The sequence below is a fragment of the Cebus imitator genome, unplaced genomic scaffold, assembly GCF_001604975.1.
Source record: "Cebus imitator isolate Cc_AM_T3 unplaced genomic scaffold, Cebus_imitator-1.0 Scaffold51, whole genome shotgun sequence".
Classification (NCBI taxonomy): Eukaryota; Metazoa; Chordata; class Mammalia; order Primates; family Cebidae; genus Cebus; species Cebus imitator.
Window position 1 is genome coordinate 11,129,931 of NW_016107366.1, and position 19,584 is coordinate 11,149,514.

General features: G+C 43.9%; 1 protein-coding gene across 2 annotated transcripts in view; it reads right to left on the bottom strand.

Annotated features, from left to right (window-relative positions):
• The window catches only part of CSMD2 (CUB and Sushi multiple domains 2), a 616,956-nt gene that overhangs the window by 2,854 nt on the left and 594,518 nt on the right, over nt 1–19,584 (bottom strand). Inside the window, exons 63-70 of one of the 2 annotated variants that reach the window (XM_017527996.2) lie at nt 17,699–17,810; nt 16,953–17,132; nt 11,345–11,407; nt 8,702–8,863; nt 7,100–7,212; nt 4,936–5,023; nt 3,298–3,436; nt 2,952–3,164 (exon numbers count right to left, since the gene is read on the bottom strand). In XM_017527996.2, coding sequence (XP_017383485.1) covers nt 3,005–3,164; nt 3,298–3,436; nt 4,936–5,023; nt 7,100–7,212; nt 8,702–8,863; nt 11,345–11,407; nt 16,953–17,132; nt 17,699–17,810 — 1,017 coding nt within the window. In that variant the 3' untranslated portion in view covers nt 2,952–3,004. Of the gene's footprint in view, nt 1–2,951; nt 3,165–3,297; nt 3,437–4,935; nt 5,024–7,099; nt 7,213–8,701; nt 8,864–11,344; nt 11,411–16,952; nt 17,133–17,698; nt 17,811–19,584 lie in introns of both variants that reach the window. The other variant, XM_017527992.2, reaches the window with a different exon arrangement.

The following is a 19,584-nucleotide window of genomic DNA, read 5'->3' on the forward strand; positions in this document are numbered from 1 at the left end:
GCTCTAATTTTACTTTTTTCCAAAATCATATAAAAAAATGAGTAGAATAATAATGGATCTGTAATACTGAGTCTAGACTGGCTTATATTCACTTTTGTGATGACACAGTTGTGAAATCTCATTTCTAATACTTTTTTTTAGTGGAGGAAGGGGTCCACAAACATCATCACTCAGCCCTGTTCCCCCACCCCCTGACTTGCTGACTGCACAGGTCTTGTTGCCTCCCTAGGAGGGTGTTCATTTTAATTTCAGCTTTTCTCCGTAGCATTGTTTTTAAAAAATTACCATCTAGCCACTCATGTGAAATGTGTGTGTGTCTGTTCAGGGTGCCTTTTGCTTTCTTTATGCTCCAGCTGTGGGCAGAAGTGGTCAGAGGGGCCCTCTTGGAGACCTGTGGGCTGGGCAGTGGGTTCAGAGCCTGCTGGCAAGGGGCCAATGCTGAGGGCTGCCCAGACATGGAGCCACCAACCCCAGCCAACCCGGAGGTGACAGCATGGCGCACACCAGCACCTGGAACCCAGCAGAGCCCAGGTGTGGAGCGAGAGCCAGTATGTGGAGGTCAGGGGCATCCTTGTTTCTTTCTTATACGGTTCGATAATTTGTGCAGTGAATCAGATTCATCACTGATCACCTCCAAGCCCCAATTTACATCAGAGGGGATTTTTTTCCCCTCTTTTGCCTTCTATTGATAAGAGTTCTGAGCAGGAAAAAGGTAGGAAAAAGTAAAGATTGGGCATAAAAATGAAGCTTGAGGAGTAATTTTGGCATGCTAAAACAATCCCACTGGAATAAGGGGGAACCTTTACTTAAATGTTTTGGGGACATTTAAAAAGGTGGGGAAAAGCTCTTCCCATAAATCATTTGTATTCAGGAGCTGCATCTGCTGCGTCCCTGACTTGCTCACCATCTGGGACTCAGGCAGAAGCTGTGAAATCCTCCTGGATGTGTGAGTGGAAAGGGAGTAAAGCATGTCAGGGGCCAGGCAGCAATAATGACCTCCGCTGGTCTTGTAACCCCCTTGGCAGGAACCGTCCCCACTGTCCCCATTGGTGGCCCTCGAAGGTCCCCTCATACAAACCTGTTTCCTGGGTGCACTGACATTTGTGTGTGGCTGGGAGTATCCACCACATGAGCTGCCATGCGCAGGAGCGTGCGGCAGGAGTGTGACACTAGCCCTGGGTGTGGCTGATGGCCCGCTTAGTGGATTTTCCACGGCCCTCACTGGGAATCCCTTCCTGGCTGGCTCTGTGACTCTTCTCCCCAGAGCCCTTCGGCCCAGGACCTGAGAGAGGGCGCCTGGCTGTCCCTAGAAAGCGGGATGTGTGGGAGAAGACAGTTCTCAGATGGGTGCAGCTTGGACACCCTGTTGGGGCAACTCCTGCAGGGTCCCAGGTCCCAGAGGTGAGGGTGTCATTGAGGGAGGACACAGTGAGGAAGAGGCAGTGCCTTTCAGGTTCATTAGTTCCTTCCCAGTGGGCCTGTCAGATGCATGCATGCATGTGTGTGTGTGTATGTGTGTGACTGTGTACACTTGTGGGTGTGTCTGCCCCTCTGTCCATATCTTGGGGGGCTCCTCCCCTCTCTTGTGTTCTGTGTGATGGGGAATTTTATTAGTCAACTTGCCCAGGCTATCGTGCTCAGTTGACAGGTCAAACATTCTGGATATTGCTGTGAAGGTATCTTTTTAGATATGATTAACATTGAAATCAGTAGACATTGAGTCTCCATGATGTGTGTGGGCCTCATTCAATCAGCTGAAGGCCTTAAGAGAAAGCCTGAGGTGTTCCAAAGAGGAGGCTGTCTCTGACTGCCTTTGGACTCAAGATGACAGCATCAGCTCCTGCTGGAATTTCTAGCCTGCTGGCCTGCCTAGTAGATTTCTACCTTGCCAGCCAATTCCTTAGAAGAATCTCTCTTTTAAAATATATATTTATAGTTCTCTCTCTATATAATGTATGCATATGTATGTATACATACAGCTCTACGCAGTTGCATATCTATGTATAGATGGATAGGTGTGGGTATATCTTGATATAGAGATGTATAGGTATATGTATTACATTTATAGTGTATGCATGTATATATACACAATATACCAATATACACACATACATGTGCATCTCTGTATAGGTCTCCAGGGCTTGGCCTTGACCCAGAGGATATATATATCCAGTTGGTTCCATTTCTCTGGAGAAAAACAGACTGATACATGCTGATGTTCTGCCAAGCCCAGGGGTGAAGAGCACAGTTTCTGGAGCCAGCCTGGGATTGGATTCCGACCCCATACCTTCTGAGCTGTGTGATCTTGCTCAAGTTGATTTCTATGCACCTCAGTTTTCTCATCTGTAATGAGGCTCCTAGTAGCCTCTACTTCACAGGGGGTGCAGGGATTCAATATGTGAGATCCATGAAGGGCCTGGTTCAGTGCCTGATACACAGTGATGCTTGGTGAACAGCTCTCCTCTTACTGGTGTGACTGTGGTGGCATGAGTGACTCTGTTGGGTGGAGCCCCTGGCACTCACAGGTCCCTGTCTGTGTCTGTGTGGCATGTGTGACTCCGTTGGGTGGAGCCCCTAGGCACACACAGGTCCCTGTCTGTATCTGTGTGGCATGTGTGGCTCCATTGGGTGGAGCCCCTGGCATGCACAGGTCCCTGTCCGTATCTGTGTGGCATGTGTGACTCCGTTGGGTGGAGCCCCTGGGCACACACAGGTCCCTGTCTGTATCTGTGTGGCGTGTGCGACTCTGTTGCGTGGAGCCCCTGGCATGCACAGGTCCCTGTCTGTGTCTGTGTGGCATGTGTGACTCCATTGGGTAGAGCCCCTAGGCACACACAGGTTCCTGTCTGTATCTGTGTGGCATGTGCAACTCTGTTGGGTGGAGCCCCTGGCATGCACAGGTCCCTGTCTGTGCCTATCAAGGCCTGTCTGCCTCCCACACCCCTGCTCACCGGCTGCTGGAGGTGGGGCTCTCGGTGGCAGTGGTGGCAGCCGGGCTGGGTGGCTATACTGCTGTGCACACTGTGCTGACTGTGAACTCCGCCTCGCTGGCCATGATGTCTGTGGGCTGGATGTTGCGGTCGTACATTGGGTTCTCAAACGTGGCCCGAACATTGGTGTTCTCGTGGCCAGCATAGCCATTGAAAGGAACTTTGGGTCTTCTCCTGGTGATAAGGGACAAAGTGACCACAGCATGAAAAGAGCGACACAGAGAGGCTTAGGGGTCTGGTGGTGGGGGCTCTGGAGGGAGAGAGGGAGGCCGCCTGATGCCCGCCCTGCTGCCTTCCCGTGTGGTACCTGTGCTTGTAGAGATAGAGCACGAAGCCCGCAATGATGAGGGCAATGAAAGGCACCAGGATTGCGGCTGCCACTGAGCTGCTGTTGGAAGCAAAGTGGCGGCCAATGGACTCGGGGTCTGACTCCAGCAGCCTGAGGTCTGTAAAGTTGCAAAGCAGAAAAATCAAGTCACAGAAACACAGTCTGAGGCCCTGTCGGCTGCCCTCCCCTACTATGCACTCCTGGGAAGCAGGGCTGCCACTCAGGGTGTTCCTCACTCCTGCTCGGCAGGGGTGGCAGATGTGCCAGGGCCACCCGCCTGCCTCCACGTGTGCACTCAGTACCCGGGGGAAGGGACCTGCACGCATCTGCCTTGGCCGCTCAGATGGCTCCCAGACAGCCATCCACGCAGGAGCCTAAAGCCATGGCTCAACAGAAACTCTTACAAGGGTGCAGCCCTTTAGAAGTCTCTAAGTTCTTTTAGCTGTAGAAGCCTTTTATCAGATAAAATCTTACAGGGACACCAAATTATAAGACAGATGAAGGCAGAACTGTTCTGGTTGAAGCTGAAGCATCTCCTTCTGGAAGCCTGCCTCTCCTCCTTCCTCGCCCTCCTCCCGGAGCCTGGGAGGGCTCAGAAGAACACAAGCAGACACTGGGGCCCCTGTTAGGCACCCCGCTAACTGAGGGGCTGCGGCTCTGAGAGGGCACAGGGTATCTGCTGTGGAGCCAGAACAAAAGCTGTGATTTTCTAAGGTCTTTCCATCACGCCTGGCTGTCTTGAAGTAGGTGAAGGGTGCTGTGTGGAAGACCATCCTAGTCCATGCAGCTCATGAGGGCAGAGCTGGGACAAATCCGGGGGAGGAGCAGTGTGGGTGGGAAAGGCAGAGGCAGACTAAGGCTCAGTCCAGAGAACCTTTCCGGAGCTCAGAGCCGGAGGACATGCAGTGAACTGCCTTGGCAGGCAGGAGCCCTGGGGACAGGAGGTATCAGTGCCCAGGGTACAGAGAGGCTCTCAGGTACCCACAACTGCCTCCTGTTTCCCCATCCCCTGCTTCTGAGAAACCAGAGCCCCTCCCTCAACCAGAGTCCAGGGCTGGGCACCGGGAGGCTCTGAGCCAGGGCCAATCTCCAAGGTGTGGACATTTGACGTGGATGACAGGAAGCATGCTAGGTAAATAGGCCAGGAAAGGACCAGGGAGGGAGGCCGTCTTGATGCTCAGTTTTCTCATCTGTAAAATGGCCATAAAACCAGACTTCTAGGGCTGGGCTAGGGTAGAAACGACATCACAGCAAAGGCATCCTGAGAGCCCTAAGACACTCCATGATGTTGTTCATTGAGGCAGGGGTGACACCCAAGGGCTGACCAGAGGGTGTGGCTGGTGGCTGTATCTAAGACCCAATGTCCCTGGAGCTGGGGGCTCTCCCCTCCAGGTCTGAGCAGGAAACTGTTCGTCACAGGTTGAGTGTGTTAGGCATGAGTGTTTGCTTTTGGAGAGGTATTCCATAGCTTTTGTCAGACTCTCGAAAGGTGTCCCTTATCCAAAAGAGGCCAAGCACTCCTGCCTCAACTTCCCTAGTCCTCTGCCTGACCATGGCACACACAGTTTTTCTCCCACACACCTGAGCCCACACTTCCCAGGGACAAGCGCTAGTTACCCAGTCTTTGAAAGCCGAACTGCCCAAAGCCTTGGCCCTTGACGGAGCCTTGGTAGATGAAGGTGCCTCCGGAGGACTCTGATGAGACCTGTGATGGTAGAGAGCACAGAGAGCAGGTGGGTGGCGCTGAAAGTATCTAGAACTCCTCTCTCATTGCACATGCTGCACAGCAGGTCTGAGTCACCCACTGACTTGCTGCACCGACACACAGGGTTTGTTCTCTGCCCACACCCAGGCAAGGGTGGGTGTGACCGGGGAGCCCGGGGTGGGGCAGGGGCACCAGCTACATGAATGAGGTAGGAGGAAGATTTTATTTTCTGCTGGTCAAAGCGTACTGTTCTACTATTAACAGTACCCGTGTCATAGTGCACATGAGAAACTGAGGCACTATTACCAGTACCTGTGTCATAGAGTGGCTATAAGGATTAAATGAGCTAATGAAGATAAAACACGCCAGAACACTTAATTTAAAGGCCTTAGATGCTTGGTAGCTGTTAGTACTGTGATGAAAAACTGGCTTTTGGAGCACTTTGGAACACACAGAGCCTTGGTGAAAATGTCCCTCACAGATTAAAGGTACGCTGGAGAGTTCATCACAGTTCTAAGAGCTATTAATTTTTTAGGAGGTGTAGCTGGGGACATAGCTCCTGCCACTGATGCTCATGTGACAGATGCAAATGCTCACATGTGCAGCCTGGGGCCACAGCAACTGAGGGCGTGCTGTGAGGATGCCTGCGCTCCTGGCTACTCCCAACCTACGCTCCACTGCTAGGAGCAGCCTCTGTCTGCCCTCTCCAGCTGTCCCCCCAAACATACCTCACTGGCTATCATAAGGCTCCATGGTTGGCTGTCATCTTAGGCAGTGGCTCTGGCTATTCCTGGCCTTATGGAGCCCCATTCCCATCTTCCCCTGGCCTGCACTCCAAGCTCCATGTCCCAACTTTGACCCTCCTGGATGGTAGAGCCTCTTGTTTCTGCACAGGTTTTGGGCCACGATGATTGAAGCTGGCCCATACTTGGATTACCAAGGGGACCTGTAGATATCCTTGGGCCTACCAAGGAACTACCTGTACGTGCCAGCCCCTGGAGAAGCCACTTGGTCCTCCTGATGTGTTTATAAAGCAAAGTCAACTATGCCACAGTCCTCCACCAGCTGGTCCTGTCCATGAGAATGCACTGTTTCTCCCTAGCTCTCTGTTACTCTGGTCTACCATAACCTCTTGCTTTATTCTACCCTTTCTCTTCTAGCTCCAGCAATCCAAGACAGAGAAGTGAGGATGTAGTCAGGGACGCTATGCTCAACTTCCCTATGTGTGAAATGGGAAGGTGTGGCCAGAGAAGTGTCACCGGAGACACAGCTTCCACCTCAAGAAAGCCTTAGAATAGAATGTCTTTTCCATAGGTGAATGTAAGAAAGCCCTATGCCTCTGCCATGTCCTGGTCTCTCAAGCTGTGCTAAATCACTCACAATCTGCATCCTCAAGTGTGAGCAGAAGTTCGAGGTAGTCACGTGAGACTCACTGCCTTCTTCCAGCTCCCACCTTCCACATCAATACCTTCAACTAGCCTGAATTCCCTCTGCCCCTGACCTCTACCCCTTGCTTTCTGTTCAAACAACAGAACTTACTCCAACTCTCTCTCTTTTTTTTTTTTTTTCCGAGACAGAGTCTTGCTCTGTCGCCAGGCTGGAGTGCAGTGGCATGACCTCAGCTCACTGCAACCTCTGCATCCTGGGTTTAAGTGATTCTCCTGCCCTAGCCTGGGACTACAGGTACACGTCATCATGCCCAGCTAATTTTTGTATGTTTAGTAGAGACGGGGTTTCACCATGTTGGCCAGGGTGGTCTTGATCTCTTGACCTCATGATCCACCTGCCTCGGCCTCCCAAAGTGCTGGGATTACAGGCATGAGCCATCATGCCTGGCCTTACTCCAAGGCTCTTGAATGTGGTGAACCTCTGGACTCTGAGTCTTCTGGCTTTTAACATCTTTTCCTTTGCCTGTTTTAGCAGATGAGGACCCTCTTGCTGCTCCCAGGCAGGGCCCCACAGAAAACCTCCTCCCAAGTTTCCAGGTTGATCCCAGGAGTTTGCACATCCTTTTGTCTTCCTTTTCCTTGCCAGTGATCCGGGAATCAGGGGAGGAGGTGCATTTGCTGAACTTACATGGCCATCTAAAGCCCAGTGATCATCTTTGAACTTATTCACAAAGATCTCCACAGGCCCTGTAATCTGGTACACCTGGAGTAAGAGATGAAAATCTTCTTTCTTGTAAGTTCCTGGGAAATAAAGTTCAGGGGTTACACATGAAAGATGTGGGAAAATTTCAAAACCAAATTTGTGGGTTTGTCAGTATAAGTTTCTGGGTGGAACTGTCATATGTAGATGTTGACATAAACATTCCCCACATACCTTTCAGTTGTAAGTGTAGTGTTGAGCGTGGGTTTGTGTAGGCTGAATGTGATTATACACAACAATTATCAATATATGCATATGTATGTTCATAATTAGATTACTGGGTTGAGATTGTGATTCTATTTATACATGCATATGTGAGAATATGATTTTGTGTCTTTTAATCTGTCCACTAATGCATAGATAGTTCAATGGTTGCAAGAGCTCTTGAGGGCATGGACACGGGGGCATGTGAGTGTGTCTATTACCATATGTTAAATGAACAAATGTCATCTTGCAGCTGCATAGGTGTGTGCACGTATCATTTCATAGATATGATTTTATGTGGGGTTGTGCATTCATATGTTCACTCACTCATGCATTCATTTATCTATCCAACTATTCAATAAATACTTGTTTTCTAAGATACTTAGAAAGATACTTTCCTGATTATAGAAAGATTAAAATTGGGAAAATTTTAGAAAATGCAGAGATGCATGAAGAAAAAATAATCTCTCCTGATCTCACTAAGAAATAACCATTGTTAACATGTTACTGTAATAATGTAATAACATGTTACTATAAATAATTTCAGTTTTCTTTCTTATGAATGTAAATTTTTTCCTTTAAAACACTGGAGTAATATTTTAAATGCATTATCATGAATGCATTTCCCTCAACACTGGCATAATATTTCATTAGTAGATATACTATAATTAAAATACCCATTTCTCTATTTTAGGAAAAATTTCTACATACTACAAATGGCCTTGTAATGGGAACAACCTTTATTCATAAATGTTTGACTCCCTCCACATCAACTTCTTATGATAAAAATTGTTAGAAATGTAATTAATAGGTCCAGTCATTTTCAAGAATCTTGATACAAATCATCAAATTGTTTTGCAGAACTGTACCATTTTAAAGTTTGGCCTTCATGGCTGAACCCAACCTGCACTAAGTGTTATCGTTTAAAACACTCTGAGTTGGTGGCGTAAGTGGAAAATGATATTTTGTGTTTACTTTTTTTTGATGATTGCTGAAAACTCTTTTTTCTTTTTTTTTGATGACCGATTGTACTTTGGCTCCTGGGAACTCTCTGTCCCTGTTTTTGGTTCAGTTTAGGAATATCAGTCTTTTCTCTTTGTTTATAAGACTTTTTTTATATATTCAAATTATTAATATTTGCCATTTAAACATTCCCCTTTAGTCCATGGTGCTTTATCATGTAAAGATGAATAGACACTTCCTCCTTCCTGTCCACCAGACAAGTCTGAGTCTTGCATGACACCAGGATGCAATGCCATTAGGCTCATTCTTGCCAAGGGTGTGTGCCCATCCATCCTCCCAGCTTCCACAGACGGGCCTCCTTACCAGCCAAGTGTAGCTCCACGCCGCTGTGGTCAATCATGGTGGCATTGACCTTGCTGTTGGCAACTTGGAAGCCAGTCACTCTGAGCATGGCTGGCTGCTTCTTCCCCTGGTATTCATAGGCCCCTTTCCACAGGGAATTCTTGGCAAAAACGTCCCCAGGAACTAAAGGAATTGAGAAACAGATGTGAGAGGGACTTTGTGTGTGCTGCTAGAATTGGGCGACCTGATGACTGATCCCACCTCACTCCCTGGGTCTGTTTCCTTTTCTCAGTGTCTAACATGTGGAGAGGGTGGTAGAATGCTCTGGCCTCTTCTCCTTTTGTGTCTCAGAGTGGATGGGTGGAGGGAACTGAAATAAATATCCACTCCCATGTTCACTGAAGCATCATTCACAGTGGCCAAGATGGGGAAACAACCTAAGTGTCCATGAATGAATGAACAAAGAAAAGGGTGTGTGTGTGTGTGTGTGTGTGTGTGTGTGTTTGTGTGTGTGTGTGTATGTAATATATAACATATTCCAAAGTGTATATATATAATATATATAATTATAATTATATATAATTATATAATTATATATAATTATATAATATATATGTAATTATATATAATTATATAATATATATGTAATTATATATAATTATATAATATATATGTAATTATATATAATTATATAATATATATGTAATTATATATAATTATATAATATGTATGTAATTATATAATATGTATGTAATTATATATGTAATATATATTATATATAATACATTATATATATACACTATAGAGTACTATACAGCTTTTAAAAAGAAGGATATTCTTTCACTCATGGCAACATGTATGAACTGGAGGACATTACGTTAAGTGGAATGGCCAGGCACACAAGGACAAATATATGATCTCACTTACATATGGAACCTAAAAAAGTTGAACTCATTGGAGTAGAGAGTAGAATGATGGTTACAGAGCTTGGGGCAGAGTGGAGGGTGACAGGGAGATGGTCAAAGGGTACAAAGTTTCCGTTAGACTGGAGGTATAAGTTTTGGTGATCTACTGCACAGTATGGTGACTATAGTTAATAAGAATGTATTATATATTTCAAAATTGCTGAAAGAATGTTTTTTTCTTTTCTTTCTTTCTTTTTTTTTTTAAGATAGAGTTTTGCTCTTGTTGCCCAGGCTGGAGTGCAATGGTGCAATCTAGACTCACTGCAATCTCCGCCTCCCAGGTTCAAGCAATTCTTCTGTCTCAGCCTCCCAAGCAGCTGGGATTACAGGCATGTGCCACCACGCCTGGCTAATTTTGTACTTTTAGTAGAGATGGGTTTTCACCATGTTGGTCAGGCTGGTCTCAAACTCCTGACCTCAGGTGATCTGCCGACCTTGGCCTCACAAAGTGCTGGGATTACAGGCATGAGCCACTGCACCTGGCTGAAAGCGTAGATTCTAAATGTTCTCACCTAGGTGAGATAATGGGTATGTTAATTAGCTTGATTTACTTTTTCCATAATGCATACATATAGAATAACAGCACATTGTACCCTATAAATATATGTATTTATTATTTGTCAGTTAAAATTAAAATATTTTAAAAAGGTATAGAGAAGGAACTAGAAAGGAGTGAGAGAAGGAGGAAGAAGGAAAGAGAAAAAAAGAAAAGGTATTTAAAAGATGGAGAAAGGGAAGAGGGGAGAAGAGAGAGAAAACTGACATGTCAGTATAGCATGGTGAATCAGAACATGGACAAATGAAGTCAGACAGTCCCAGAGTCTAATCTTAGCTCTGTCACTTGTCAGTTGTTTGATCATGTGTAAAAGCCTTAACTTTCTCCCTGTATAGGTTATGCCTGTGTTTCTATAAATGGTGGCCATCCCACCTACCTTATCAGGGTTATTGTAGGGATTAAATGATCTAATGTTGTAAATTATATGTTACATGATGTTGCATGTGTAAAAGCACCTAATCAGTGATAGCTACTAAAATTGTCATTTATTCTTGGAATAATTCTCTATGGCAATAATTATGATCTTTATTTTACTGAAAGGGAAATTGAAGCTTAAGAGGCAAAGCTCATTTATCCAAGGACACAGCTGGTCAGTGACCAAAATGGTAGTCAAATTGAGTTTCTGATGCTAAATCTAGCCTTGTTTCTGTATAATGCACATGCTAATGTGGTAAATAATAGAAGGTTCAAAAAAGATGTGATGGTCTCTAAGAATTTGGCATTGGTCAGGCCATATCTGTAGTTCTGTGTCCAGTTCTGGATGCGACACTTGGAAAGACCCTAGACCTATCTTAAACTGTAACCATTTCTAGGAAGCTCCCTGGGCATGACCTGGGTCAGTGTGTTTGTATGACCACACACTGGCCAGCCCTATGCCAGGAGAGGCTGTAGTAATCAGCAGTTCCAGAGCTTCCAGTTAGAAGGCGCAGGCTCTTTCTTCTAGGTGAGGTTTCTGCTTCCTTCAGGCTCACTTTCTTCTGAAGCCTGCCTGGGCTGGGGAAGTGGGTAGGGAAGTCCATCCAGCTCTATAGATAGTTTTCATGCTCTTCCTCTAGCACTCAGCAACTTGTGTGTGTATTTCTGGCTAACTCAGTGAAAAAAGTAACACCAGTTTCTTGAGCCAATGATCTGGACCATACATACTCAAGGCTTGGGTGAGCGGTGGTTCCCGGGCAGTGTTGATGGGTCTCCCACTGGGCCGGACCTCTGCTGGGGAAAAAGAGTGGAAGAAAACAGGCTCAGCTTCTCATTACACTCTGTTGGAAAAACAATGGCCACCTGTCTGACCTTAGGTCAATGGCTTCTTTGAGATCTCGCTTTGGACTTATTTTTTAGGCAGTTCACCAGGAGGTAAACTTCTTTGATGGTCTGATGATGCTATGGATCCCTCTCAGAATAAACAAATACAAATAATTACAAGGGACATCTATTTAATTAGTTACAGTTATTAACAGATAAGATATTAGGATATAGTGGTATACGTGATTCTTTATCACTACATTAAATAACAGGATCTAGCAATGAGTCTAGAAATAACTATAATCTTGAAGTAGTCAGGAACCTGAACAATATTTCATGATACTGGTAGCAATTACAATATATACAAAAATCTCTTTAATTTCTACTGGTGCTGTGGTTGTCTACATTCAAAATTAAAGGAGATGCTACATTTCAGTAAAAAGTAAAGGAAAATAAAGGTGTATATTTTCTCATCCAAGTGCGCAGATTCCCCGAATGCCCTCATTGAAAACTTAGGGTTAAAAAGTTCTTTCCTCACTGTGCTTTCCTTGCAGATGCTTCACATGAAGGAGGAACTTCTACCCATCAACAGTGAACTCCGTGAGCCCTGGTGGAGGCTGCAGAGGAGTGCATTCCTCCCTTGGAACGATGAGCTTATGACTGAGAAGCCCTTACAGGCAAAGCAAAGGCAAAGCTTTGGGCTTGAGCCAGATAGCCAAGGTTCAGGTCCCAGCAGTGCCACTTAATGACTGTGTGACCTTGATTAGTAACTCGGAGTCTCTGCCTCCTGATTTGAAATAAGGAAAAAACTGAAACATACCTCACAGGTCTATGCTGAATAAATGAGGTTATGAACAGGAAAGTCATGGTCAGTATATTAATGTCTTTTCTTCTTTTCAAAGAAACAATAGAAAATCTGCTTTGTTGCATTAAGGGAAGACTCCCCACTGTCTGCCCTGGAGGGCAGAATAGCTTTAGCAAACCTCCTTCAACTCTGGAAGTTAGCTTATGCCTGGTATATGGAATGCTGTGGAAAAAGTTTCTGCAGTGACGCAATGAAACTATACTTCTGAACAGAATGCTTTATTATCTTAGGTTTTGTAAGATGAAGGGAGCAAAGAAGGAGAAAACATCTTATGTGTGAGGCACTGTGATAGGCACTTATTCATTTACTCCTGCTATCGAAACTGTAAAGTAGAAATTATTGTCCCAATTTTACAGAAGGGAAACTTGTTGAGAGGCAGAGAAATGAAAGGTTTTGCTCAAAATCATACAGTAAGGGGTTGAATTCAGCTGCATTTAAAACATCATATATTTTTAAATAAAAGTATCTATGATAATAAAGTATTTAAGAATAAATGTAACCAAACAAATGCAAGACTTGGGTACTGAAAATTATACATCATCTAAAGAAATTAATTATCTAAATAAATGGAAAGACATCACATGTTCATGGATTGGAAACCTTAATATTGTTCAGATGGTAATACTCCCCAAATTGATCTACAGATTCAATGCAATTCCTGTCAAAATCCCAGCTGTCTAGTTTGCAGAAATTGACAAGCCAATCTTAAAATCTGTATAGAAACAAAAGGTAAAAACAACAGGCAATCTTCAAAAAGAAGAACAAAGTTGGAGGATTGATACTTCCCAACTTCTTTTTTTCCTGTTAATCAGGCTGGAGTGCAGTGGCGTAATCATAGCTCACTGTGACCTCCAAATCCTCGGCTCAAGTGATCCTCTCACCTCAGTCTCCTGAGTAGCTAAGACTATAGGCATACACCACCACTTCTGGCTAATTTCTTTCATTTTATTTTTTGCAGAGACATAGTTACCCTATGTCACCCAGACTGGGACACTTGCCAATTTCAAAACTTACTACAAGCTACAGTAATCAGGGCTGGGTGGTAATGGCATAAAGATAGTCATAGAGATCAATAAAGTAGAATAGAGAATCCAGATACAAACTCATACATTTATGGTCAAATGATTTTTGACAGGAGTGTCAAGACAATTCAATAGGGAAAGAATAGTCTTGCCAAAAATGGTGCTGGAACAACTGGTTATCCACATGCAAAAGAATGAATTTGGATTCTAACCTAATATCACAAAAATTAATTCAAGAGGGATCAAAGACATAAATGTAGGAGGTAAAACTATAAAACTCTTAGAATAAAACATAGGCATAAATCTTTTTTGTGACCTTGGATGTGTCAAAGTTTCTTAGCTATGAAAGCAAAAGCATGTGCAACTCCCAAAATAGATAAGTTGGATTTTATCAAAATTAAAAACATTGGTGCTTCAGAGAACACCAACAAGAGAGTGAAAAGACACCCCATGAAATGGGAAAAGATTTGCAAATCATGTACCCTATAAAGGCCTTGTATTCTAGATAGATAAAGAACCCTTTCAACTCAACAATAAAAAGATGAGTCAGTAAAAAAATGGACAAGGATTTCAATAGACATTTCTCTAAGGAAGATATACACATAAAAAGGTTCTGAGTACCATTAGCCACCAAGGAAATATAAATCATTTCTGCACAATGACGCGGACAACAAAAGCAAAAGTAGACAAATGGAATTACATCAAACTGAAAAGCTTCTGCACAGCAAAGGAAACAATCAACAGAGTGAAGAGGCAACCTGTGGAATAGGTGAAGTTTTTTACAAACCATACATCTGGCAAGAGATGAACATCTAAGGAACATATAGAAGGAATTGAAACAACTTAATAGCAAGAAAACAAATAACCTGATTTAAAAACAGGCAAAGGATCTAAATAGACATTTCTCAAAAGAAGACATACAAATGGCCAACAGGTGTACAAAAAATGCTCAACATCACTAACCAGCAAGGAAATGCAAGTGAAACCCACAATAGATATCACCTTGTACCTGTTAGAATGACTATTATAAATAAGATTAAGGATAACAAGTGTTGGTAAGGATGTGCAGAAAAGGAAACTCTTGTACACTGTTAGTAGGAATTTAATTTACTATAACCATACTGGTTATTTACTATAACCATTATGGAAAACAGCAAGAAGATTCCTCAAAAAATTAAAAATAGAACTACCATACGATCCAGCAATATCATCATGGGGTATATATCCAAAGGAAATGAAATCAGTAAGTCAGAGAGATATCTGCACTCTCATGTTTATTGTGGCATTATTCCTAATAGCCAAGATATGGAAACAACCTGTGTCCATCAGTGGATGAATGGATAAAGAACATGTGGAATATATACACAATGGAATAGTATGCAGCCTTAAAAAAGAAAGAAATTCTACCATTTGTGACAACATGGATGAATCTGGACGATATTATGTTAAGTGAAATAAGCCAGGTACAGAAAGACAAATACTGCACAATCTCACTTACCTGTGGAATCTAAAATAATTGTACTAATTAATAGAAGTGGAAGGTAGAATGGTTGCAATTGGAAAGATGTTGGTCAAAGAGTACAGAATTTGTATGGGGAATAAGTTCAAGATCTCTTGTACCTCATGGTGACCATAGTTATTAACGATACCGTGTACTTGAAAATTACTGAGAGTAGATTTTGTGTTCTTACTATAAAAAATGGCAAGTATATAAGGTTAATGGATATTTTAATTAACATGACTTAGCCACTCCACAATGTATACATATATCAAAACTTCATGCTGTATACTCTACAGATGTACAATTATTTGTCAATCAAAAAATAATTGGATGAAAAATTCAAACAAACAATAAAAAACACCACAATGAGATACTACTTTACACCCACTGATGATGGTCATACTAAAACAAGACAGACAAGCGTTGGGAAGGATGTCGAGAAACTGGACCTTGATACACTGCTGATGGGAATAACATGGTGCAGGTACTTTGGAAAACTGTTTGGCAATTCTCAAAATATTACACATAGAGTTCCTGTTCTCCTAGATATGTACCCAGATGAACTGAAAACATATTAAAACAAAAACATGTACATACATGTTCACAGAAGCATTATTTGTAATAGCCAAAAAGTGGAAACAAATTAAATACCCATCAACAGGTGAATGGATAAACAACAAGTGATGTCCATATGATGCAATATGATTCACGCATAAGAAGGAAAAAGATTCCTACAGATGTCGCGACATGGATAAATCTTGAAAACATTATGCTAAGGGAAATAAGCCAGACACAAAAGACCAAATATTGTATGATTCCACTAAAATGAGGTACTTAGAATAGGCAAATTCACAGAAGCAGAAAGTATGATAGCAGTTACTGTGGGCTAAGGGAAAAGGGAAATGGGCAGTTATCGTTTAATGGGTATGGAGTTTCTGTTTGAGATGATGAAGAAATTCTGGAAATGGATAGTGGTAATGGTTGTGCAATATCATGACTATAACAGATGCCACTGAATTGTACACTTAAAATTTTATATTATGTATATTCTACCATACAAAACTTAATAAATGTACTTTAATAAATGTACTTTATATCACTACTGTATGTGGAAAACAAAAGAAATTTACAAGTGATACAATGAAAATAAAACACTGTTAGTAAGTTCTAGCTCTGATACAGGCTCTGACCCTGAAGGCTTCCCTCTGAGTGGCAGGATACCAAAATAGTCATAGATCCTAAAGTTAGACCGTCAGGGTATGGATCTTCAGCTCTTAACCTTTCTCAGCTGGGGACCTTGGGCACATTCGATAACTTCTCTGTGCCCTAGTTTCCTCAGATGTTAAATAGCCTCAAAGGATCTTGTGAGGATTAAATCAGTTGAAAAAGTGCTTAGCACAGTGCCTGGCATCTGGTGAGGTGAGCGCTTATCAGAGAGTTTAATGCTATCCCAGCACTGAACTAATCCTTTATCCTTAATCCTTTCCCTCAAGACTGGACTCAGACATCACTTTCTCCAGGAAGTCCTCCCTGACTTCTCCTTTCCTCCACTTCCGTGTCCTTCCTCCTTATTCCTACAGCATTCGGCACATCTCCATGTTCCTCCAGGTACTCCAGATATAAAATCTGATAACGTGTCTGTCTTCCACATGGCAGAGTTGTATCTTTCTCCTCTGAATCCCTCATGCCCAGTGCAGACGTGGGGCCACACGAACTCTCAATAAATAGAGAACGAGTGAATGAAGAAGAGGGGAAGGGAGGTCTGGGACAAACTGGTAACTCCAAGGGACCTACAGGCTGGTGCTGTTTTATCAAAGGTGTAATATGTGTAATATGTCATTCTAGTTTGTGGAAGAAAGCGCTTTCCCCTGCCCAACGATGAAGTGTGATCCTGTGAGTGTTTCAGCCCAGGTGAAAGGGGCAACCCCTGGGGTGGGTTGAGTATGTTCCTTTTTAAACTGCCCTGGTTTGGTCTTCTAGACTCAGAACCTTAGAAAATCAGAAGCAGGATCCAGCTCCTGGAAACCTGATTCCTTCCTTCTTTTTTTGCTCTCTTTCAGCTCTAGCTCAGCCGGCACCTTCAGCCTCCCACCCTGGAGAGCTTCCCCGAGCACGCACACTCACCCAGGCAGATGGGCGGCTTGCCTGTCCAGCTGCCATCCGCCTTGCAGGTGCGGTGCTCAGAGCCACCCTTGATGGAGAAGCCCTCCTGGCAGGAGTAGATGAGCGTGTAGCCCATGGAGGGCAAGTCCAGGGCCCCGACGTTGGCATGCGTTGGCGTCTCTGGCTGCCTGCAATGGTGGGCTGGACGAGAGGAAAGACCTTGTTGGACCTGAGGAGATTAGGGGTTTCAGGGGTCCTTTCGACCACTCCCCTTTTCCTAGATAGAATATCCGATTCCTTTCCCTTCTAGTCCCTTTCATGCCAAGCATCCCCCTCCCCAGTCCTCCACCCTAACCCCAAGCTTTCTGTCTAGAGGAATGGCCAAGATGGAGACCATTTGGGTATCGGCTTGGTTGACTCTGGGGTTGGGGGGAAACCTAAGCCTGCAGCACTTCCTGAGTGAAGGAGTAATTGGGTCAAAAGCTTGGTATCTCCATCCTGAGGCCTGGCCTTGTATCTGTTAGCTTTTGCTGCTGCCACTGGATAGTTTTTTCTCTGCAAAGGCATAGGGACTTCCTTCTGGTATCAGAAAGGCTTTTGTGTGGAAGTCTTCTGTGAGGCCCCAATGCATAAGGACACAAAGAGACCAATGTCGGTTCACATGGCGAGTTGTGAGCTCCCTGTCATTCAGAGCATTCAAGCATGTCCCAGATGCCCAGCTGGGGCAAGAGGAATTTTCTTGGGATGTGGGTGAAATCTGCACTCACGGACACAGTCAGGCGGGGTTCCACTCCAGGTCAGGTTGGGCAGGCAGGTCCTGGTGGTGGAGCCCTGAAGCAGGTAGCCTTTTTGGCAACGGAATAGCACTGTGCTTCCAATCTGCGGCAAGGATGGAAAGTCCCATCGTCCCCTTCCTTCCTGTGGTGCTTCCTACATCTGTCCCTTGACCACTTTCCCGTGGCCCGACTCCTCCCCGGCTGTTGCCGGCAAAACTCTTGTTCCAATTCTCTGCCTGGTTAAATTTTATTCCTCCTTTGAGGCAGCTGATATGATGCCTCCTCCACAAGGCCTCATTTAATACCCTGAACAAAGTTGTAATATTACATTCTGTTGTGGACACAGTGCCTGATTCAGAGTCAGAAGACCCTGGATCTGAGTTCTGGCTTCTACATTTACTCAGGACAGGCTGCATGGAACTCTGAAAACCTTAGTCTTCTTAGGATAAAGTGGGGGTGTCCATTTCTGCCACAATCACACTGGAATGTTGTGAAACTCAAATGTGACGGTGGATTTAACAACGTTTTACAAAATGTGAAGGAGAGTACAAATTATTGTGTGTGCGTCCCTTTCCTCAATGAAATTGCAAATTCTTTAAGGATGGGAGACTTGTCTCTACAGATATGGCCCCCAGAGAATCTGGAGCTGTGCTTTGTAAATATCTGTTGAACAGAACTGCCACCCTCCCTCCCTCTGTCTGTCCTTCCTCCTCTGCTCAGTTATGTTTCCCCCTTAGCCCTTCACCAGCCCCTCACAGTACGACCTGACACTCCCGCAACCACTGGCTCCATGTCTCCCTCCTCAGTCCACTTGGTGTAATGCGGCCAGATCTGTTTCCTGCACTGCAACTTGGATTATACTACTTCCCAGCTCAAACACTCAGGTAGGTAGCTCTAATACCAACTAGAACATGCGCAAATGCAATGTATAACTTAATTTCCACTCCCTTCCTCCATCTTGAACCCGTTTCTGTCTTGGATTTCATCCTTTGACTTAGCAAATGGCACCTTTATCCATGCAGTTGTGTCAATCAAAAACCTCAAGTCCTCTTTGATCTCTTCAACTCCACAAGCCAACCCATTAATGAGCCCTCTTGGTTCTACCCACAAAATGTGTTCAGGATCACTTCTCACCTTCCCTGGAGTCATGACAATAGTGTCCTCCTTGTCTAAGTGCTTCTATCCTCAATTCCCTGATATTAATTTTCTACTCAGCAGCCTGAGTAATACTTCAAACGAGGAATCAGGTTGTGTTGCCTTCAAATGACATTTTGGGTAAAATCCAAAATACTTATCATAGCTTCAAGGCCATGCATGACCTGGCCCATGCTGCTGCCTTTGCAAAAATTATGTGATATCTGACATACACAAAATAATATATGGAACACATATAAAGTATAATAATAAAATGGACATTTTAAGTTGAATCTACCATGCAACTTAAGAGCTAGAATGTTCTGAACGTGGCTGTAATGTTCTAGGAGCTCTTTCCCTGCTCTGTTCCTTAACACCCCTCCATAGTAATGGCTATCTTGAAATTTGTGTTAATTTCCTTGCCTTGTTAAAAAACAAATCCTGTCACATATGTGCAAACATATCTCTAAACAATCTAATAGGTTTTTGCTAGTTTTAATATTTATAAAAGTAATGTCGTGCCACCTTTGCCACTTGATAGTGTGTTTCTAAGATTCATCCATGTCATGCAGAGCTGTAGTTCGTTCATTTTCTCTGCTGTACAATAATCCACTACACTACTGTGCCACAACTTTTCCTGTTTCTTGGTAATCTGTGCAAGAGTGTCTCTGGGATATGTTTCCAGAGGTGGAACTTCTGGGTCATAGAGTGTGTGAGTGTTTAATTTTACGCATCAGGGCCAA